The 22,698-nt window shown below is 46.8% G+C and overlaps 1 protein-coding gene, 1 long non-coding RNA gene and 1 pseudogene across 4 annotated transcripts; 1 reads left to right on the top strand and 2 right to left on the bottom strand.

Annotated features, from left to right (window-relative positions):
* Positions 1-748: 748 nt before the first annotated feature.
* LOC128104071 (uncharacterized) lies at positions 749-12,630 on the bottom strand. Its single transcript, XR_008215858.1, has 2 exons — positions 10,586-12,630; positions 749-2,996 (listed from the first exon to the last, which is right to left on the bottom strand). It is a non-coding gene; the product is annotated as an uncharacterized LOC128104071 (long non-coding RNA).
* Positions 2,278-2,386, bottom strand: LOC128104878 (uncharacterized; annotated as a pseudogene).
* Positions 8,752-22,004, top strand: LOC128104070 (C-type lectin domain family 18 member A-like). Of its 3 annotated transcripts, none has more exons than XM_052728829.1 (13): positions 8,752-9,561; positions 9,849-10,087; positions 10,648-10,739; positions 12,639-12,881; positions 16,380-16,477; positions 16,956-17,077; positions 17,255-17,362; positions 18,073-18,165; positions 18,937-19,043; positions 19,676-19,805; positions 20,059-20,202; positions 20,992-21,083; positions 21,570-22,004. In XM_052728829.1, the coding sequence occupies exons 2-13, from the start codon at positions 9,922-9,924 to the stop codon at positions 21,714-21,716; spliced, it is 1,542 nt and encodes a 513-aa protein (XP_052584789.1). In that variant the 5' UTR covers positions 8,752-9,561; positions 9,849-9,921; the 3' UTR covers positions 21,717-22,004. The 3 variants fall into 3 exon arrangements, with proteins under 3 accessions (XP_052584789.1, XP_052584788.1, XP_052584790.1); XM_052728828.1 differs by lacking the exon at positions 8,752-9,561 and adding an exon at positions 9,562-9,601; XM_052728830.1 differs by lacking the exon at positions 8,752-9,561 and having other exon boundaries at positions 9,569-10,087; positions 20,106-20,202; positions 21,570-21,717.
* The last annotated feature ends 694 nt before the right edge of the window (positions 22,005-22,698 follow it).

Raw genomic sequence — 22,698 nt, forward strand, 5'->3', positions numbered from 1 at the left:
GTGTGTGTGTGTGTGTGTGTGTGTGTGTACCACTGAAGCTCCCAAGCTTCCTTCCACTGCATCACTGGCACACTACAGGGAAAGGAGCAGGTTAAAAGCAACACCTACACTCGTCGGCCTAACTCTCCACTATTCCCCATCTCTCTGCTGCCTCACAAGCATAAAGACAAGTCAATAAGGGGTTCTAGACTGTGACCTAGAACTCATCCTAGGCTAGCTTAACATAAAAAATGAAGTCTATGATCCTAATTCTCCTCAAATCTATCCAGCTGAATAATACAAAACTCAGCATGTACGTGTGTCCAGATGCCCATGGAGGCCAGAAGAGGGCAGTGGATTCCCTGGAATTGGGGTTACAGAGGGTCGTGAGGTACCATGTGGATGCTGGAAATGGAACCCACGTCTTCTGGAGAGCAGCCATTTTCTTAACCACTGTGTAGCGAGGCTTTCTCTGTCCCACCAGCCAGCTCCCAAATCACAACTCAGAGACTTATTATTAATTATGAAATCTCGGCCAATAGCTTAGGCTTGTTTTTTAGCTAGCTCTTATAACTTAAATTAACCTGCTTCTATTAATCTATGTGCTGCCTGAGGCTCGTTAATCTCATCTGCATACAGTCTCTCCTACTTCCTTCCTTCCTCTGTGTCTCTTCGAGGCTCCACCCTTCTTCTTCCGGTGTCCTCTGTGCCTGGAAATCCTTCCTATCTATTTGCCATTCAGCTTTTTGTTAAATCAGAGTGACACATCTTCACAATGTACAAAAAGTTTATTCCGCGGGGCGGTGGTGGCGCATGCCTTTAATCCCAGCACTCGGGAGGCAAGAGGCAGGCAGATCTCTGTGAGTTCGAGGCCAGCCTGGTCTACAGAGTGAGATCCAGGAAAGGCGCCCAAAAAAAAAAAAAAAAAAATCATTCCACTGCACCACTGGGCCATCTTCCCAGCCCCTGCTTTTTGTTTTTTTAAGACCAGGTCTCATGTAGGTATTGCTGGTCTTGAACTCAGAATTCTCTTGCCTCCTCATCCTAAGAGCCTGCCCCTCTTTCTGATCTTAGAAAGGAAACACTTTAGTCCCCCCTGCTACACCAGCTGAAGTTTTTGTAAGTACCGTATTTGTTTGTTAGGGATGCCATAACAAGATACTACTACACTTTGTGCAGTTTCACTGCCTGGGGGGCCAGCCTCCAGCAGCTCAGGACTCGAAGGGAAATCACAGAGTCGTGTGCTGTGACTTTTTTATCTGAGGGGTAAGGGAAAAGACACACACTCTCTCTTGATGGTTTCCTTCTGAATTCTTCTTCTGTATTCTCCTTTCTCTTTCATCTTTATCCAGAAATGTTCCTTATGTCTCTCTTGATGTTTTCCTCCTAATTCTCTCCTATTTGATGGTTTCCTTCTAACTCTATCTTTATTCTTCCTTATTCTTCCTCTCTATTTTTCCTCTGTTGCTTGTATACCCCAAGACAATCTTTCAGGCAATATAGAAGTTACAATGTGCTTACATTCTGTTTTTCAAGTGAATGATTACAATGAATACAAGAAAATAACAGCCTGTTATCCCTTACATGATTAAACATTTTACATATTACAGGTGAAAATCAAATTATCTCCAAGAACCCAAGCACATTCATACCCAAGCAACTTGCTATAGATTAACAGAGTATAAGCAAACAGGGTATTTTCTCAGCCAGTTCTTTTACTGGCAGACTATTCTTTGAGGTTACAAAGAAAGGAACAATCACTTTATTATTTATCTTGAAAGGTAATATTATAAGGAATCAGAAACCTAAACTTTTATAAGTGGAAAACAGTCAACTCTACTTTAAACCTTTGGGGTACATACCTACTCATCAACAGTTTTTATAACAGGAGATTGAGGGCAGAAATGGGAACAAAGAAATAATCATTTTCCTTGATCACCAATCAATCCTAGCAAGGAAAGTACATCAGTTAGTAACAGTTGGGCTGCTTTGTGTTTTTGACCCTAACCTAATGAATCTATAGCTCAGCTACGTGTCCTTGTGAACTGTAGATTGTTTTCTAGGGTTTTTCATCTCAAAACCATTATCAAAACATCTGATCTAACCTGAAGTTATTTTAAGGCTTTTTTTCAGCTATGATGCACACCAAAACCTGTGAATGCATCTTGTTATGTATACAGTATGCCTGCAGGCCAGAAGAGGGCACCAGATCTCATTACAGATGGTTGTGAGCTACCATGTGGGTGCCGTGAATTGAACTCAGAACGTTTGGAAGAGAAGCCAGTGCTCTTAACCTCTGAGCCATCTCTCCAGCCCCTGAATGCATCTTTTAAAAAAAATTTTTTAGATATTAAACTGATAAGAACAGATACTACACTTGATCTTAGCCAAAAGGCCGAGAAGCAATGTGAATGCATCTTTTAACATTAAGAATAAAATAATTCAAGCCGACCTGGCTCCTGGTACTCAATTGTTTTCCTTAATCATCAACCTGAACTGAGATCTATGCAGCTCCTTAGGTGAAACTCAGAGTTCCTAGCTGTGTGACATTTCCTTGTATATATTTTTAATCACCAAAACTCTATTTAAACTAACATTATTATTATCAATTAGACACTACAGCTTAAGAAGAAATCATCTTCATCATAATCCACAGATAAAAATGCTCAGTAGAATGGGATATTTCCATAAGATAAACACACTACATTACAGGTAGTGGGTAATCTCCCCCACACACATTCACATCATTCCAGATACAGAGAAAGGTTGCAGCAACCAACATGTGAAGGCAAGCAGAAGCAAAGACATTCTGGAGTCTGTGGTCTCAGGGTCTTGCCTATCCGAGATTCATCCATCAGGGATTTGCCTCCCAGTGGTCTGACACCTCCAACTTCAATTGTTACCTGCTGCTCCTCTGGCAGGGCCACCAGCATCTCCTCCCTTTTTCTTTATTAAATGAAGCATGTGAATCTCCCTTTGGGTAGAGTGTACTCTGGATCCTAAGTGTCTGAAGATGACTGGAAGAAGGAATAGAAGTAGAATAATTAATCCTCCAATGATTCCCAAATTAATAAGAAAACTCCATAAAGAATTATTTTAAACAAGATTTTTGACCAAACTGATGAAGTAACTAGCCACCTCTTCTGCAGAGGATATCTGCAGTTTAGAATGATGGCGTTAATCTGAAAATGAAGAGCATCCATGTTGATAGCAAGCTGAGAACTATTCCAAACACCTTGTAGATGTAGCTGTACCTGATCCCAGGACATCTCTGATCTGCCGTAAAGCAGAATAGTACCACAAATCAATTATAGTTCGCACAACACAATGTGGTTAAGTGTGTCTTAGTATTTTGAATCTGAGTCCCCGTGTAAAGAATGGCTTCTTCTAAAGCACTAGCTCTATCTGCTAATTCTCAATCAGTCTTTTCCTGAGTTACCAATGCTAATGAAACATTTCTAGATAAAGAGTTCATGTGATTAGCGGTGTGCACTTGCTGAACCAAAGCTGTAGGTGTTGTGGAGCTGACATAGATCTCAAAATTGCAATCCAAGCAATGAATAAACCATTTTGGCTGTGAGAGGGCAGTAGCAACCTGTTTCAATGCATCCATAGCAAGATCTTCATACCACCTAACTGGCAAAAGTACTGGGAAGAATTTATACATTAGGAATAAAATATTTTTTGAGGGCAGTCCAGCGCCTGGGCTGGAGAGTTCAGGGTAGAGGGCAGGGTATGCAAGCCCTATCCTATAGTAGGTAGGGACTGAGAGAAGTTGGGATAACCTGGCAGCCTGGTCCAGCTTTGACGTGATGAATAAGTTATGTCCTGGGTCTGAAATTTAACATCCCAGCCTTTTTGCTGATAAAAGATGAGTGATGGAGTGCTGAAATCATCCGCGACTACTTTGTGCTGACATTGGGGTGTTGTTGGGGCCCCAAAGACTGGAATGTTGACCGAATCTGGGAAGAACAGACTGTTTTCATTTGTTGTCCAGGCTCTGCAGGACCGTGCGGGGCTAGGGACATGCAGGCCACGATTGGAGCAGTCTGTAGCCTTTAATTGATTAGAAATCTGTGGGAACAAATATATATATTAATGGGCAGGAAATGAAGCTAAAAAATTTTAAGGGGGAAATTTTTCTTTTAGGTGTACATTTGGAATTTCCAGGTCCATGGTCCTGGCAGACAGGAGAGGCATGCCCCAAACCAGGGAAAGAGGAAGAGATCCCACCCCCTCAGGAATAGCCAGGTGGGGAAACAGGCTATTGGTTGGTAGTACTTAGCTGGAGCCCGTTTTGACCTGTGAGAGGTGGTGGATCCAAGTTGATTTCCTGAGCTTATAAGAACCTTTTTTTTTTTTTTTTTTGTTTTTGTTTTTGTTTTTCGAGACAGGGTTTCTCTGTGTAGCTTTGCACCTTTCCTGGAACTCACTTGGTAGCCCAGGCCGGCCTCGAACTCACAGAGATCTGCCTGGCTCTGCCTCCCGAGTGCTGGGATTAAAGGCGTGCGCCACCACCGCCCGGCAAGAACCTTTTTTTAAGAGGCAAAAATTTCAGATATGCTAGCATTGTTATTGCTTGTAGTCTGTACTGAAATCCACACTGTAGAAGAGGCAGTAGACTCCTGCCTCTGAGTCATAGTAAAAGTTTGGAAACCTGAAAATGATTTTGGTTGAAAGCATTAACATTTTTTACTTTATCCAGAAGATTGGGTGTATATAGACTAGGCAGATGTTTTTAGCACAATGAGAAACATTTTTATTTCTAAACTTAGAAAACAACCAAAGGGAATTTAAAAATCTTGAGCTTGTGACTATGCTAAAAATAGTGTTTAACAGAGCTAGTTTAATAGCTTATCAGAGCTCTATTGATTAATGTCAAAACTCTGAACTTTTGAAATCTCAGTGTAACAATAGCATAGAGAGGGGAAGAGATTTGAAACACTTTTTTTAAGAATTTTTATGTATTCAATCATTTTTTATCATAACTTAAACTTTTATGTCCTCAGACCTTAAATTTTTGAATCCTTATAGCTTAAACTTTAAACTTTATTCCTTTTTTATCCAGTTATTTATCAGGAGACATAGGTGGTCGATCACTGAAATAGTCGTTGTAAAACAAGTTCCTTTAAACAAAGGAATAGTAAAAAGTTACATTGAAACCTGTTTGGTGAGTTTATTTCTTATTTGGAATCTGGTAGCAAGGTAAATTGTTTTTAGACTTGGTATTAGCCTTAGGGAGTGAAGCCAGTGGCCTGATTTTTGCTTTGTTTTTTTTGTTTGTTTGTTTGTTTATTTGTTTGTTTGGTTGGTTGGTTGGTTTCTTTGGTTTTGTTTTGTTTTTGAGACAGGGTTTCTCTGTGTAGCTTTGGAGCCTGTCCTGGAACTCACTTTGTGAACCAGGCTGGCCTCGAACTCACAGAGATCCGCCTGCCTCTGCCTCCTGAGTGCTGGGATCAAAGACGTGCACCACCACTGCAGGGGTTGATTTTTACTTATGAGGGAAACTGGGAAGGTAGCTGAAGCCTCAGGGAAGGTGTTTATATATTTAAAACTACAGCCAGTCAATATTCTTAGAGATCTGAAAAGGATAAATTATGACTGGAAATATAATCTAAATGGTCTATGTATCGATTAAAATCAAAGAGACCCATTACCCAGACAGGTGACCTTAGGCTCTAGTAGTCTCCATAGTTTTGTTGGGGGCAGTGGTTGGAGGTCTTCAGCTGTCATACAGACCAGCATAGGCCTTTGGCTGTCAGATCCAGGTCCGAGATTTTTCTGTAAAGGAGCAACTTGGGGAACTGACCCTACCTTGACCAGACAAAGCAGGACGATTGACAAAAATATATTTTCTCCTAGTTCTGACCATTTAAAAGCCAAAAGCAAAGTACAGACATAGTTGGTTTCTCCCGAGGGCCTGCCTCTTCGGCTTGCAGATAGCCATTTTCTCCCTCCATGCCTGTGTTTTAATCCTTTCTTCAAAGGACGTCAGTCAAACTGGATTAGAGAACACCTAACAGACTTACTTAACCTCAATTACCCCTGTAAAGATCCTAAATAAGTCATGTTCTGAAGTACTAGCATTAGAAATCTAACCTATTGGGGATGATATAGGCAATCATGACCAGGAATCTTTATCAGACTCAGGAATTTCATTTATCTTTTTATTTATTTTACTTTTAGGCAAGTTCTCATTATATAGTGCAGGCTGGCTTTAAATTTATGTTAATCTTCCTGCCTTAGCATTCCAGAATGTTGAGATTAAAACATGAGCCACCATACCTACCTAAGGAATTTCGTGTCTATTCCTAAATTTGTTGAAATTTTTTGTTTCTGTTACTGTTCTTTCAGACAGGGTCTCTCTACACAGCCTTGACTGTCCAAACTCACATTATAGACCAGGCTGGCCTCAAACTCACAGAGATCTGCCTGCCTCTACCTCCTAGGTGCCAGGACTAAAGGTGTGTGCTACCACATCTGGCAGAGAAGTTTTACAAAGCTTTGTGTTGTGTTTTCTATTTGTTTGATACAGGGTCTTGCTCAAATGATCCTTCAGCTTCAGCCTGTAGAATACCTGAGACAAGAGGTTTGCCCAGTACACTGACTGGCTTCAGATTTTATCAAGTACTTTTTCTTTCCCCTACCCCTTCTGTACTGGGGATTGAACCAAGGACCTTAAACGTGCTAGGGAAGCACTTTATACCCAGTTCAAATACTTTTTCTGTCTTTGAGATGACTATGTGGATCTTGTCCTTTACTTATTGTGGTAGTTTGAATATAACTGGCTCCCATAATCTATTAAGAGGTGTGGCTTTGTTGGAGTGGGTATGACCTTGTTGGAGGAAGTACATCACTGTAGGGGCGGGCTTTGAGGTTTCCTATGCTCAGGTTATCGCCCAGTGTCTCAGTCCACTTCCTGTTCCCTGCAAGATGTAGGACTCAGCTACTCCTCCAGCGCCACATCCGCCTGCATGCCTCCGTGTTCCCCGCCATGATGATAATGGACTGAACCTCTGAAACTATAAGTGAGCCATCCCAATTAAATGTTTTCCTTTATAAGAGTTACTATGAGCTGGGCAATGGTGCCACACGCCTTTGATCCCAGCACTCGGGAGGCAGAGCCAGGCGGATCTCTGTGAGTTCGAGGCCAGCCTGGTCTACAAAGCGAGTTCCAGGACAGGCACCAAAACTACAGAGAAACCGTGTCTCAAAAACAAAAACAAACAAAACAAAAAAAGAGTTACTATGGTCATGGTGTCTCTTCACAGCAATAGAAATCCTAACTAAGACACTTCTGTTTTGTTTTGTTTTGTTTTTTTCAAGACAGGGTTTCTCTGTGTAGCCTTGGCTGTCCTGGAATTCACTCTGTAGACCAGGCTGGCCTCACAGAGACCCAACTGCCTCTGCCTCCTGAGTGCTGGGATTAAAGGCATGCACCACTGCAGCCCAGGGCAGCAACACTTACAAACCTAGAGTTTCGAATAGTAAACTAACCTTGCATTCTGGTTAAATTAAATACTATCTAGTCATGGTGTTTGATCTACTTTATATGTTGCTAAGTCAGATTATATATTCTGTTGAAAGAGGTTTTGTGTCTTTATTCATAAGGAATATTGACCTGTAGTTTCTCCATGATGTCTCTATCTGGCTTTGGTGTTAATACTGAACTTAGTAGAGTAAGTTGGAAAATCTTTCTACTTGCATTAGTCAGACTTCACAGCTGTGACAAACTACCTGGGATTCTGGGCATGGACCACAAACTCAAACCACTCTGGGCTACAGATGAAAGAAAGTTCTGGAGAAACACTGATGGAAATGGTTGTCATCACGGATGTCAGGCAGTGGGGACAAGACCAGGCAGCAAGGTGTGCAGCTCTGTACAAAGCCCAGGGCCTCAGGACTTTCTACTTCAAACAGCAGGCCTGGCAACTTCAAGCTCACTGTAGTAGGGAGCAATGGCTCAGCTGTTAAGAGCACTGACTGCTCTTCAGGAGAACCTGGGTTCAGTTCCCAACACCCACAGGCATCTCACAACTCTGTAAACTCCAGTCCCAGGGGACCTGACACCCTCTTCTGACCCTGTGGGCACTGTACACACATGATACATAGACATGCATGTAGACAAAACATCCACAAACATGAAATAAAGGGAAAAAATGTTAAAGTTATTCTACCCAGTTCCTCCTATCCAACCCAAAGTCCAATGACAAAGAGCCATATTCATCCTGGAGCCGAGGACCAGGAATTGTGTTATTTATCACCAGCATAGAGCAAAGCTATTGAACATCGAACTCTGAAAGATCCACTATGTATATAAATTAAAACCCTGGGAATATGAATGTAGAGACTCAGAATTAGCTGGGATGTACCTTGAGCAAGTCCCTGAGACTCACTGTGTCCAGCTTCCCCATCTGCCAAATGGCATCAGAGCAAGGTTGTTGTGACAAGAATAAGTTACATTTGTAAACATGCTTTGCAAGCTCTATTAAAAGGGTGGCTATGGGGCTGGCAAGATAGCTCAGTGGGAAACGGTCCCTGCCACCATGCTGGGTGACCTGAGTTTGGCTTCTGGGAACAATAGTAGGAGAAAACTCTCTCTCTCTCTAAGGTTGTCCTCTGACCTCCACCATACTCACATACACACATAATAGCAATATTTTTTTACAGATGAAAATGCAGCTATTATTAATCATGGATAGAACCCACCATGGTGATTTTGAAGTTGCCAGGCCATCTTTTTGAGGCAAAAGAAGCTCTTGAGGCCCTGGGTATTGTACAAAGATGCACACCTTGTTGCCTGGCCTTGTCCCCGCTCTCTGACATCCAATATCCCTCAGTGTTTCTCTGAAAACCCATGCATTCCATCTGTGCCCCAGCAGAATTTCCAATGTGGCGCCATCTGATAGAGTGCTGACTCCCGGGACAGGGACTACATCAACTTCAGAAAAACAAAGTATTGGCTTGCAAGGCTGTGCTTTGGAATGGGTGAATAACCTTGGTGGGCATTTGACGATGGTCTGCATGCCAGCCTTTGATTTGGCCGTGGTAGGTCTTCAGTGATTCTGGTGGGAGTATGTAGGCTTCAGCTAGGTCCTAAAACTGTGGCAGTTTGCTGCCTTCCTGCTCCACTGTGGCCTGTTTGTCTAGAGGCAGGCTTGTTCCCAGCAGGACTCAAGTCAGCCAAGGGCATCCATCACATGCTCTCCTCTCTGTCTGCCTTGCCTCTGTCTTGGCCCAAAGTCACATGGGCAAGCATGGTGGGCCCTGGAGCTGGCCTCATCCTCTCACACTGACACATCTCTGTAAGGCACACCTTTCTTCCTGAAGGTGCAGTCTCGGCTTGCTCCTCTAAGATCCTGCCAGTGGCACCTGTCTGGTGAATACTTACTTCCTGCTTATGTTTAATTCATGGCTGAGCGTTTGGGATGAGCTTCCCAAGAAAGGAAAGAACTCCCCTGGGGTCTTGCCCAGTTCCTGCCTGCTTTATGGGCCCACTGCCAAAGTCCCAGCCTCCTCCCTGTGAGTGGGGCTGGGCAACAGAAGCTGTCCATGGGCTTGGAGGACATTGTCCCTGCCAGGGTACAGCCATCAGTACCTAATCCACGGCCCTGGAATGTCTGTAGGCCAATCAGCAGGGTCTTTGGGGGCTCCCTGAGGGTGCTAATAATCCTACAATGATTAGCAGGGGCCACAGGGTCAGTGCACACCGCTCTGCTTGCTGCTGTGGAACAGACTGGCCAGACACTGAAGCTGGAGGAAGGAGGCTTTTAGAAGGACTCGATGTCTCTTTTGAAGCCAGTGGACCACTGAGGGGAGGCTATTTGGACACAGTGATGACTCACTAGCCTCCTCCTTTTGTCTGGCAGCTTAGCCTGACTCCTTGAGACTGTGGATAGCTTCACAAAGCCTTGGAGGCTAGGTGGACTGCTGAGAGAAGCCATGTCTGCAGCACCAGGCAGGCCAGAGATTCAGCCAGAGCCCTCCCTGGGGCTGGGAGGCCAGAGCCGATGGCTTGGTCTCTTGCTTGTGCTCCTGACTCTCCCTGGTGTCACCTGGACAGAGGTGCAGACACCCCAGCTGCGAGAGCAGGCTCCAACTCTCCAAGGTAAGGGATACCTGGGCAAAAACAGGAGTAGAGTGCTGTTGTGAAGGGATCCCTGAAGAAGGGATCCCAAGGGGTTTCTAGGAGTCAGGTACCCAGGACTGATGTGCTAGGATGGGGGTACCCGTTATATGACAATGGTGGGGGGTGGGTGATGGATGGATACTGGGGAGGAAGAAGGATGACGCAGGTGGGTCTGGGGTTGGGGTTAAGGAAAGATACTGGTTAGAGCCTTCAGCGAAGACCGAGAAGAAACAGTGGTAGAAGGGAGCCGCAGCTAGGACTGCCTCTAGCCCAGGCCTGGGTCTCTCATTTCCCTCCTCACCCCCACCCACAAGCCAGTCACTCACAACATTGCTCGATACTTGGTCTGTCCTCACCTGACTCTCCTGTCTCTCTCTTGGAATCCCTCTCTCTCTCTACTGGGAGTTCTCCCCGACACACCTACCATTGTCCCTCCTCATCTCAGATCTGGGTCCCTGGGTGGGGTTGCACTCTCACCTGGCTGTGGAGATGTCCCAGGTGCCGTCGTCGTCGGCCTGATCTTCTCTCCTGGCCTCCAGCCCTGAGCAGGAAGGAGAGTTTCCTGATCCTCTCCCTGCACAACCGCCTGCGCAGTCAGGTCCAGCCTCCCGCAGCCAATATGCAGAGAATGGTGAGTATGTTAACTGCTCTGTATCAAGAGGGCCGCCAGGGGGACCGAGCCCCAAAGTGAGCCCAGGAGGCCTTGCCAGGGCCTCCCCTTTCACCGAGGGCACAAAGGTCTTGGTGGCTGGAAAGCTATGGAGCTTCTTCCTTCAGGGAAAGCCCGTAGTATGGAGGTCAGGGCCCTCAGCGACTCACACTCAATAAGGGACAAACCTGCCTTTCCTGGCATCTTGTTGCCACGGAGATCAACAGATAGGGGGGAGCCAGGCTTCCTTCCTCCAGGGAAAAGGAGCCACACAAAGGATTCCAGCAGAAATGGAGAGGTGAAGAACAGGGAGGGAGAAGCATCCCGCTGGGCTGTGGGGGCACTGGTATGTGACCAGGATTTGTCTAGAGAGTATTAGGGGCCTCTCCCAAGTTCCTCCTTCAGCCACGCATTTGCAGTTTAGAACCTCCGTGACTGAGGCTACAGCGTTGGGCCTGATCATCCTGGGGGCTCAGACATAGTCTGGGACCGCTGTCGACCCAGCTCGTGTGAACAGGCCAGGGAACAAGGGTGGAATGGGTAAGGGAGGGCAAGGTTCCCCATGGTTGCCTTCCATAAAGTCCTCCGAGGCTGACAGCCACAGTGGGTGGCGACCTTGAGAGCTAAGGGGTCAGTTTCCCAGGAGGTGGGGGAGGGCCAGGAGGGAGTGGTCTGCTTCTCTCCGGCCCTACTCTGAGTGGCTCTGTCGCCGCCGCCTCCTCCTCGTGCCTACTATCCTGAGCAGCTAGGATCTTCCAAGTAATACCTGGCAGTGAGTCCTTCTACACCCAGGACCCTGCAGGCTGGGAGTTATGATTAACCGGCAGGTTGTTTGTTCCCTTCTCAGGGCCCTTTGGTCAAAGGCCTGGAAAAATCACATTTGGCCAGATGGGAGCAGCAGAGTTCTAACTGTGGCCAGGGCCAGCTCTCAAAGAGAAACACAAAGCCAGACATCCTGCAAGTCTGGGCACTGTCCAGGCTCAGATTACGGGATGGGAAACACGACAGTAGAAGCAATCCCCTACCCTGGCCTAGTGCTGTTCCCTAGGCAGGGCCGAAGGGTGTTCATGCAAAGCTCAGGGAGATGGAGGCACTATTTCCTGACGTCTCGGGCAGCTCCAGAGGTCCTGGCTGAACCTTCTGTGGCTCTATGCAGTGAGGAAAACAGCTCCGATCATTAGGCAGGCAAGCTCAGCTCTTTGCTTAGTGTGACCAGGCCCCCCATGGATGCTCAAAGACAGTGGAGATGACTCATTGCTCATTACTTCCCTCTTATCCAAAGGCCAGTTGTAATGGTTAGTTTTGGTTGTGTCAACTTGAATAGAATCACCAGGGAAGGAATTTCACTGAGTAACTGTCTAGATCAGGTTGGACTGTGGTGCATCTGCGCTGGACAGTCTTGATTACGTTAATCGACATGGGAAGACCCAGTTTAAAAGTGGGTGGCACCAGCCGAGCATAGTAGCACATGCCTTTAATCCCAACCCTTGGGAGGCAAAGGCAGGTGGATCTCTGTGAGTTTTAGGACAGCCAGTTCTACATAAAGAGTTACTAGACAGTCAGGGCCACAGAGAGAGATACTGTCTGAAAAACACAAAGAAAAAAGAAAGAAGTGGGTGGCGCCCTTCCCTGGGTTCGAGTCCTGGACCAGGGAAACGGAGGCAGTAAGCTGAGCACAGCATTCATGCCTCACTCTCTCTCTGCTCTTGACTGGCTGTGACCAGCAGCTTCAAGTTCTTGCCTCCTTGACTTCCCTGCAGGGATGGATTGGAATTTGAGCTGGATAAAGTGTCCCTCCTCATAGTTAATTTCGTCACACAGCAACTGGGAGGGAAAGGCGAATATACCACCTGAGGATGTCTTTCTTTGTGCCACTCCCAGGACTGGAGCGAGAGCCTGGCCCGAACAGCTCAAGCCAGGGCAGCCCTCTGTGGCACTTCAGCCACCCCAAATGTGGCATCTGCCCCACGGCACACCCCACAAGTGGGCTGGAATGTGCAGCTACTGCCCGTGGGCTCCGCAACCTTTGCTGAAGTGGTCAACCTCTGGTTTGCTGAAGGGCTGCAGTATAGACATGGGGACGCTGAGTGTGCCCACAATGCCACCTGCACCCACTACACACAGGTGAGTGAGCTGCTGATGAGGCCAGGGCATGGGCTCCCCAGTCACCTTAGAGAAGGCTGTACTTCATCCTTTAAAGGACACTGTCTAGATTTAGATGTCACCACACCAGAGCCCTGTGCCTTGTCTTTTCTCTCTGTCCCTCTACAGAAGAATCTTTCTCAAGTTCAGGTACGTCATTCTCAAGAAAGTTTCTTTCTTTTTCTCCTCCATTCAAGGACTATGAATATTTGTTGAGTGTTTTTATATACCTGGTTCTGTTAAGAGGCTAAGTACAACACTGAACAACACAAGCAAAATTCTCAACATGTTTTAACACCTTTAGTATACATACAACGATAGTGAAGCTGACCCATGAAATGAAGTAGAATCTTTGTCTTATTTCCTATTTTCTGGAATAAATTATATGACATTTGCTATATCTGTCCCTAGAACTATCAGGCCTTGTTTCATTTTGGTTTCTCTTTGTTTTATTTGTTTATTTATTTATCTCCTGAGACAGGGTCTCACTATGTAGCTGTCCTTGAACTCACTCTGTAGACCAGGCTGGCCTACATACTCAGAGATCTATCTGCCTCTGTCTCCCGGATTCTGGGATTAAAGGCGTGCGCCACTACACCTGGCCCTTGTTCCATTTTGTGTTTGTGTGTTTTTTATGTGTGCCTATGTAAATGGACTACTGTTGTTTTGTTTAAAATAATGATAAATTTAATATTTATCTGTTTGTTTATGTGTATGCCTCCACATACATGCAGAGGTAGAGGACAGTTTTGGGGGGGTGGATCTCTGACTTTTTCTTGGGTCCCAGAGACAAAACTGTCAGTTTTGCGCAGTTGACACTTTTACCTCCTGGGCTATCTCTCTGGCCGATTGTTTTGTTTTTTTTGTTTGTTTGTTTATTAGTTTTTGTTTTTAACATTTTGCTTGTTTGTGTGCTCATTTGTGTGTGTCTGTGTGTCACAGAGTACATGGAGAGCTCAAAGGCCAACTTGTAGAGGTGGTCTCCTTCTACCACGTGGGGGGCTGAACTGCAGACTTCAGAATTAGCAGCAGGTGCCTTTATCTGATGAGCCATCTCCAGATCATTGTTTTGTATTCTGAGGCAGTGCCTTGCTATGTATTCTTAGGCAGACCAAGCTGGCCTTGAACTTGTAGTGATCTACTTGCCTCTCCCTCCCAAGGGCTGGATTACAGGGGTGAGCTGCTCCTCTTTGTCTTCTGGTGTGGATTTTTATATCATTAATATGAAGTCTTTTTGTTTTTGTTTTTTTGAAGTCTTTTTTTTTTTTCTTTTGAGACAGGGTCTCATATAGCCCAGACTGATCTATGTAGCCCAGGATGACCTTGAGTTGGTGATCCTCGTGCATCCAGCTTCCAAGTGCTGTGACTGCAGGAGTGTGCCATCATGCCCAGCTTCATCCCATAAGTTTTTTCTTTTGATTTTTTAAAAATGATTTATTTACTTATTATGTATACAGTGTTCTGCCTGCATATATCCCTTCAGGCCAGAAGAGGACGCCAGATCTCATTACAGATGGTTGTGAGCCACCATGTGGTTGCTGGGAATTGAACTCAGGACCTTTGGAAGAGCAGCCAATGCTCTCAACCTCTGAGCCATCTCTCCAGCCCTTGTTTGTTTGTTTGTCTGTTTTGTTTGTTTGTTTAAGATTTTTTAAATGTACATTGGGGTTTTGCCTGCATGTGTGTCTGTGTGAGGATGCCAGATCCTCTGGAACTGGAGTTATAGACGGTTGTGAACTGCCATGTGGGTGCTGGGAATTGAACCTTAGTCCTTTGGAAGAGCAGCCAGTGCTTTTAACTGCTGAGCCATCTCTTCTGCCCCAAGCCCATAAGGTTTTTTGTTGTTGTTGTTGTTTGTTTGTTTGTTTTGTTTTGTTTTATTTTGTTTTGTTGGTTTTCGAGACAGGATTTCTCTGTGTAGTTTTGGAGCCTGTCCTGGATCTCGCTGAGTAGACCAGGCTGGCCTCGAACTCACAGAGGTCCACCTGGCTCTGCCTCCCCAGTGCTGGGATTAAAGGCGTGCGCCACCACCGCCCAGCTTTGTTTTGTTTTTTTGAGACAGAGTTTCTTTGTGTAGCCCTGGCTGTCTTGGAACTAGCTCTGTATACTAGGCTAGCCTTGAACTCACAGAAATCTACCTGCTTCTGCTTCCCAAGTGCTGAGATTAAATCTGCCTAGCACACATTTTTATATTAGTGTTTTTATTGTTATTAAGGCTGGGTTTCATTGTTGTTGTTGTTATTTGTTTGTTTTGTTTTCAATGATGATAAGGGGTTGTTTGCTTGTTTTGAAGCATGTAATTATATTTTAATTTATTTCTTTAAATTATATTTTATACTTTCTTTCTCTTCTTTCTTTCATTCTTTAATTTTGAATATATGTGGTACTAGTGATCCAACCCAGGGCCTTGCACATGATAGGAAAACACTTTAGCAGTGAACTATAACTCTAGCTCTAAAATTTTAAACTTGAAAATTATATTACATTAAAGCAAGACATGGTATATGCCTGTAATCCTAGTACTCAGGAGGTAGAGGCTGGAGGGTCAGGAGTTCAATGACATCCTTGGGTATAGAGAGAGTTTGAGGCTAACCTAAACAATATGAAATCTTTCTTTAAAAAAAAAGTATAGGTTAGTGGACTAGGAGAATGCAGCTCAATGGTAGAGCACTTGCTCAGTATGTGCCAGGCCCTGGATTAAGAAAAGAACAGTCTATAAACTATAAGTATGATGGAACATACCTTTAATTCCAACATCTGGGAGGCAGAGGCAGGTGGAACTCTGAGTTTGAGGCCAACCTGTTTACAGTAATTTCCTGGTCAATACTGCATGCTGCATAGTGAGATTTTTGTCTCACCATATACATACAACAATGGTTCTCAACCTTCCTAATGCTGCGATCCTTTAATACAGTTCCTCATTTTGTGGTGACCCCCACCATAAAATTATTTCATTGCAGCCGGGCAGTGGTGGGGCACACCTTTAATCCCAACACTCGGATCTCTGTGAGTCTGAGGCCAGCCTGGTTCACAAAGTGAGTTCCAGGACAGGCACCAAAAACTACACACAGAAACCCTGTCTTGAAGAACAAAGACAAAAAATTTTCATTGCTATTTCATAACTGTAATTTTGCTACTGTTGTGAATTTAACGTAAATGTCTGATATGCCACTGCCCTAGAGAGAAGTGAAGGCCGTTTTTTACAATCTTACACAAGGTCCTTGATATCAAAGTCTTTCTTTTGTCACTCTTTCCGTCTGCTCATAATCTTCCCTCCTGTCAACACTTAGTAACCTTCAAAACCTATTTCCCCTTCCATTCCAAAAGCTTATCTCAATTCTGATGGCTCTGCTCAGCATAGCTGCTGTTCCTCGGGCCCCAGGGAGGTAAGGCCAAAGCCTCACTGCCTGTGGTGCAACTTACCCCCAGGCTGAAGTAAGGCTAGTCTGAAAGGTTTCTCCACCCTCGTGTTCTCTGCAGCTGGTGTGGGCCACTTCCAGCCAGCTGGGCTGTGGGAGGCATCTATGCTCTGTGGACCAGACAGCCATGGAGGCCTTCGTCTGTGCCTACTCCCCTGGGTAAGCCCCTCACCATAGGCTGGGTGATAGCCAGGGGTGGGGTGAAAGGACAGGGAGGCTGGGCTGTAGGGGCTGAGTGGATGGATGGCTTCTTCTCAGGGTGGGGTATGCACCCAGCCACCCAAACTGTCTTTACCCCTTGGTCTGCACGAGAGAGAAGTGGATAAAAGGAAGAAGATATAAAAGATTCTGGCCATGAAGAGCAGGACTTGTCTGTGAAGGCTCCTTCCTGCTCTCATGGAAGGTGTCCAGGATTGATACAAAAGTCATCTTTTGTTTCCTTACTGGTCTCCCTGCCACATCCAGCCCCCTGAATCCTTAACCGGGCCAGGTGCTAAAGGAGCCCATGGGGAAGGCAGCCAGGACCCAGTCCTTCCCCATCCAAGGCCCCTCCTCAACTTTGTCCAAAGCTCCTCCTGCTCCTGCCCTGCCCAAGGGCAGGTTCTCCAGACCCTCTGATGCTTGCTTGCTCTCACAGAGGCAACTGGGATGTAAATGGGAAGACAATCGCCCCTTACAAGAAAGGCTCCTGGTGTTCACTCTGCACAGCCAGCGTCTCGGGCTGCTTCAAGGCCTGGGATCATTCAGGGGGCCTCTGTGGTGAGTATCCTATTTGCCTCCTCCTGGAACAGCGGGTACACGAGGACTTAGAATTGGTGGGAACTAGCAGTTGAGGAGCTGCCGCAGAAGCCTTGGCCTCAGCACCTAGGAAAGTGCCTGCCTGGTCTATCTGCTGGAAAGAGGCCCCTTCTCAGAATTACCTACTCTTCTCACCAGAGGTCCCCAGAAACCCATGTCGCATGAGCTGCCGAAATCATGGACATCTCAACATTAGTACTTGTCTCTGTCACTGTCCCCCTGGCTACACAGGGAGGTACTGCCAAGGTGAGGACTCGGTGCCTATTCAGGCTGCCCCTGAGGGGTAAGTGTGAGGGAGATGCACCTCGGTGGGCATACACTGGTCCTGTGGTGTGTACTGGAGCTGGTGCAGTGGGACAGCTGGAGGACTGAGGTGGCCAGAGGGAGTCTCAAGTGCATTAAAAGTATTGACTACTGGGTTTTCATACTTTGTGCATTCATTCAATAAAAACTCACTGAGCCCCAACTGTGTGCCATACCCTTATATATATATATATATATATATATATATATATATATATATATATATATATATATGATTTAAAATGCTTCGGGCTGTACTTAGGGCTAGTACTTGGGAAACTGAGACAGCAGCACTGTCATGAGCTCCAGGCCAACCTAGGCTGTATAGTGATCAGCTAGGACTACAGAGTAACACTCTGACTTAAAAGAATAAGAAGAATCAGTTTGGGCCCATTAGACTATCTACTGAAACAAAGATAGAACTGGGAGACAGAAGGAGTCCCTCTTGTGCCAATGCCCACTTTCCACGACTTCCGAACCTCAGTCTGCTTCTCTCTACAATGAGAATCAAAGCAGCCGAGCGTGGCAGTGGCTGGAAGCCCCTGTGGGCTCCTTCTCTAGGGGGCGTTCTTGCTGTAGTTGGCCTGTTAAGGTAACTTGAGGTCCAGGTGGTCAGAGACTGAGCACTCCGCCCTTCTGCTCTGTCCTGGCAGTACGGTGCAGTGTGCAGTGTGTGCATGGCCGGTTCCGGGAAGAAGAGTGCTCCTGTATCTGTGATGTCGGCTATGGGGGAGCCCAGTGTGCCAGTGAGTTCCAACTCGAGGTTGCTTTTCAGAACCCTCTTCAGTGGGGGGCTGGATCTGATTTTACCAGCTCGTAGGAGTCCATGTACCAAGCGATTACCTACTTCTTGCTTGGGAAAAACATGCCAATATCCTCAAATTGGCCACAGTGGATTATTTATACCAATGGAATTGGCAAATGCTGCAAGCTATGGATTTTGTGTGTGTGTGTGTATTGGTGGGGGGCGGGGGGGGTTCAAGACAAGGTTTCCTCTGTGTATCTCTGGCTGTTCTGGAACTTGCTCTGTAGACCAGGCTAGCCTCACTCAGAGATCCATCTGCCTCTACTTCCTGAATACTGGAACTAAAGGCATGTGCTACTACTACTCGGCTTATGGACTTTTTTAAAAAAATAACATTTTATTTGTGTGTGTGTGTGTGTGTGTGTGTGTGTGTGTGTGTGTGTGTGTGTGTGCTACAGAGCTGGTGTGGATGTCAGATTCTCTCCTTCCACCATGTGGGTCCTGGGGATCAAACTCAGAACATCAAGCTGGGTAGCAAGTGTTTTGCCCACTGAGCTGTTTTGCCAGTCCTGGATTCCCCAGCCCCACCCCCCCGCCCCCTTGAGAGATCTCACACTTGCAAATTTACCAGTACACTACTGACTTCTATCTACTTCCAGTTTGGAGAGTTAGCTGGAAGTTGGGGTACCTTGAACTTAGCTCAGCCTGTTGGGAGAGGGTAAAGATTCTGCGGTCAGCACACAAACTCAGGCTTTCCTGTCCTTCCTGCCAGCCAAGGTACACTTTCCTTTTCATACCTGTGACCTGAGGATTGATGGAGACTGCTTCACGGTGTCTTCCGAGGCAGACACCTATTATGGAGCCAAGATGAAATGTCAGGTGAGGGCTGCTGACCCTTACCTTCCCAGGGTCTCAAACAGGGTCATAATGGGGTGGCTTTGGACCAAGAGATGGTTCCTTCAGCTTCTCCTGGCCTCACTCTCTTCATTAGTATAAAGCAGGAGTCATAGATTCAAGGCTAGTAAAAGCCAAGAGCTCACTTAACACCAAGGAACAAGGCTGCGTCCCACACTCCTATGGAAGGAGCTGTCTTGTCTCAGCTCCAGCTGGTGGTGGACATGTTGGGATGCCAAGTCAGGGTATCCAGAACACAGGGTTTCTAAAGCCAGAAACCCAGGTTTTCCTTAGTATTTCTTGACTTGCTAATATTGACAATTGGTCCAAATATATTCAAGACACCACGTTATTGAGATAAAACTCTTGTGAGAGCAGGACCATGCTTGGGCCTGTGAACTGCCAACTGGGCTCATGTGCACACACAGAGGGGAGTCTGACCGGAGAGGAAGAGAATGTCTACTCTCAGAGGCCAGCGGTTGTTGAGGGTAGAGGTAAAGACAGTCCAGCCTGCACACCCATTTGGGATCTTGGCCATGGTGGGGCAACAGAATAGGCAGAAAGTTCTGGGCTTGAACTCTACAGTCTGCCCCATATGACCCAGAGTGGGGTTACAGGGAAAAGGTGGGGTACTAGCCCAGATCGAGAACCAGAAAGTGCAAGACATCCTTGCCTTCTACCTGGGCCGTCTGGAGACCACTAACGAGGTGACTGACAGTGACTTTGAGACCAGGAATTTCTGGATCGGTGAGTGCTTGGCAGCTGAAGGATGTGGTAAATGGGAGGGACTTGAAGTTCCACAAGGCTCCAGGATGCGTGGACTGTCGCCCACTAGCAGATAGCGAGGGTGTGGAAAGGGTTTGGAGCACGGAGTGGGTCAGTAGTCAGGATGGTCACTTTCCCTGGGTAGAGGGCTGCAGGGAGGGAAGAACCACAGGGTGGGGAGAGTTCTGGAAAGAATGGTTTAACATCTGGGAGCTTGAAAGGTACTGGGCCTCAGGCTCCTGGACTCTCAGATGGGGGGCAACCTTGGCTACCCTGGCCCAGGACTCACCTACAAGGCAGCTAAGGACTCCTTCCGCTGGACTACTGGAGAACACCAGTCCTTCACGAGTTTTGCCTTTGGGCAGCCTGACAACCAGGGGTGAGTCTGGGATGCTTACCCTCCCCTGGGCTCACTTCCCGCTTGGGCCTGTCTGGTTGAGCTTCAGATGCCACTGAAGAGCCTTCACCCAGCCTATGAGGGTCTGGACCTTACCTGGTTTTAGGTGCCAGGGAAGCCTGGACCTAGCTGGTGCAGACACAGGGCTGAGGCAAGAGGCACAGAAGGCACATTACATGGAGGAGGGACTCAAGAAGTTTCCATCCATGCATCATTGCCATTTGCCCTTGCTCTCTGTAACCCACACCCTTACCTGCCTACTGCCTGCATCAGTACATCATTTCTGGTACCCACCCACCTCCATCCTTCGTGCATACCTCCTCCAGTCGTCCTGTACAGAGAATATTCTGGCTATGTGGCATCTCCCTGGCCCTCACAGCCCAGGAGTGCCGTAACAGGGATGGAGGTGATGAGTCTGGAGGGTCACCCCGGGCTCCAAATATCTCTCCCGGCACACCCTCATTGCAGTCAAGTCTGACTGGACTTCCGGCATCTATTCTCTTGGTTGCAGAAGGATGTGGGCCTGTCTATTCCTGCTACGGCTAAGTGCTGGACTGGGCCGGGTGGGGGGTTACAGAGACCTCCCCGTTTTCCTGTGGAGAGCTGCCGTGTATGGGGAACAGAATGGCCCTGGCTCCCACCAGCCCCGTTTGCACGTGAAGCCCCTGGGCCTCTGAGATGCAGGTGGCTTAGAGGGGTGGAGGGCTGAAGATTCTCCTAGATTCCCAGTTTCATTCCTCTGCTTAAGCACTCTTTATCCTGACCCCTCAGGTTTGGGAACTGTGTGGAAATGCAGGCATCTGCTGCCTTCAACTGGAATGACCAACGCTGTAAAACTCGAAACCGTTATATCTGTCAGTTTGGTGAGAGCACGCTCTCAGCTCCCCTCCTCCTCTGATACCCGTCCCCCAATGTGCTAACAGTCTACTCTATGTTGCTTGGCTATCCAGCTCATAGGTACAGAGTGTGTCTGGGTGCTCAGAGTCAGAGAGAGTTTCCTGCTGGGGCCTTGTGTTGACTGAGGCTGAGAGGACAATGTGGCCCAGCATTGTATAGCATGCCCATGCAGAGAAACAGGACTGGGGGCCCACATCTTGCCTGGGAGTTCTCCAGGGTCCCTCTCCTCCTACCATGAAAGCTGTCACCTGTCAGATCCCTTACTATGCCCTACAGCCCAATAAGCTATGGGGGAGGGGCAGAAGTGAAACCTGGACCAATATCAGCTCCCAGCATCCACCTATTAGAATTTGGAGTTCCCTAAGAGAACACAGCCATGGCTAGCTACTTCTAGATGAGTACAGCGAAGTCCCCCTCATAGGAGGCCTCACTCTGTTATGCTTCCTTTCCAGCTCAGAAGCACATTTCCCTGTGGGAGCCAGGGCCCTGAGCCTGGCCAGGCAGCTCTCCTGCCAGCCTCTGAGTGCACAAGTCAGTTTGCCTTGACCACTCACCCGTGGGAAACACGGGCCTGGCTAGGACTGAATGTCCAACACTGAAAGAAGTCTCAGAACTTGCACAGTGCTCGATGTTGGGTAAGGGAAGCATTGAAGCCCACGAGAAATGATTTGGGGTCCTAAAGGAGCCTAGCACGGGAAGAGAAGAGCCAGGGACCATCAGCCTGCTTTTGAGTGGAAAGATGGGCTTCCATGGACCCCCGAAGCCAAAGCCAAAGCCAAAGCCAGTGGCCAACAGCTGTTCTGCTCCATCTAGACCAAACTTCATTGGACAGCTGGAGTTTTCCAGACCAGAGACTTCACAAAGAAATAAATGATGTTATGAATCAGCAGGCTTTGCAATTGATCAATTTTCCTTTTTCCTCTGTGTGTATTTTGTTCTGTTTTTGTATTGTTGTCGCAGTTACGGTTTTGTTTTATTGTGCTGACAAATTTCAAGCTGACATCAAATTCACTATGTAGCCCAGGCTGGCCTCCAACTCACAACAAGCCTCCTTACTTAGCTTCCGGGGTACTGGGACTTCAGGCATGTGCCATTGTGCCTAGCCAACTGCTGGCCTTGAAGGGGGATTCAGACGGTGGAGAAGATATTCCTGGGAAGATCAGAAGGGACGGGAGCTTCTCTGTCAGTCTCCTATTGGTCCTCTGTCCCTTTCAGCTCATCCTTATGATCTAAGCCACACCCTGGGCGTTTTTCGACTCCCTGAAAACTTAAGGACCGATTCTTTGACTCAAGAACCTCCTCCTCCTCCTCCTCCTCCTCCTCCTTCTCATTTCTTTTTTCCTAGCAGCTCCCAGCATTGTGCCTCAAGCAGCAGGGGAAAAAAAGAAAAAAAAAACTGAAAATGTGGGAAATGGTATGTGCTGTATCCACCTGTGGGGTACTATCACACATCACCTTATCATCACATATCATCTTACAGTTGAAGAACTGCCGGCACAGAGGTTGAGTAACTTGCCCAAAATAACACAGTTGAGAAACAAACCAAGTCAATTTGGCTATCATTTAATGCTTCTATTTTCT

This window comes from Peromyscus californicus, unplaced genomic scaffold (genome assembly GCF_007827085.1).
Source record: "Peromyscus californicus insignis strain IS unplaced genomic scaffold, ASM782708v3 Scaffold_8__1_contigs__length_139910024, whole genome shotgun sequence".
NCBI lineage: Eukaryota > Metazoa > Chordata > Mammalia > Rodentia > Cricetidae > Peromyscus > Peromyscus californicus.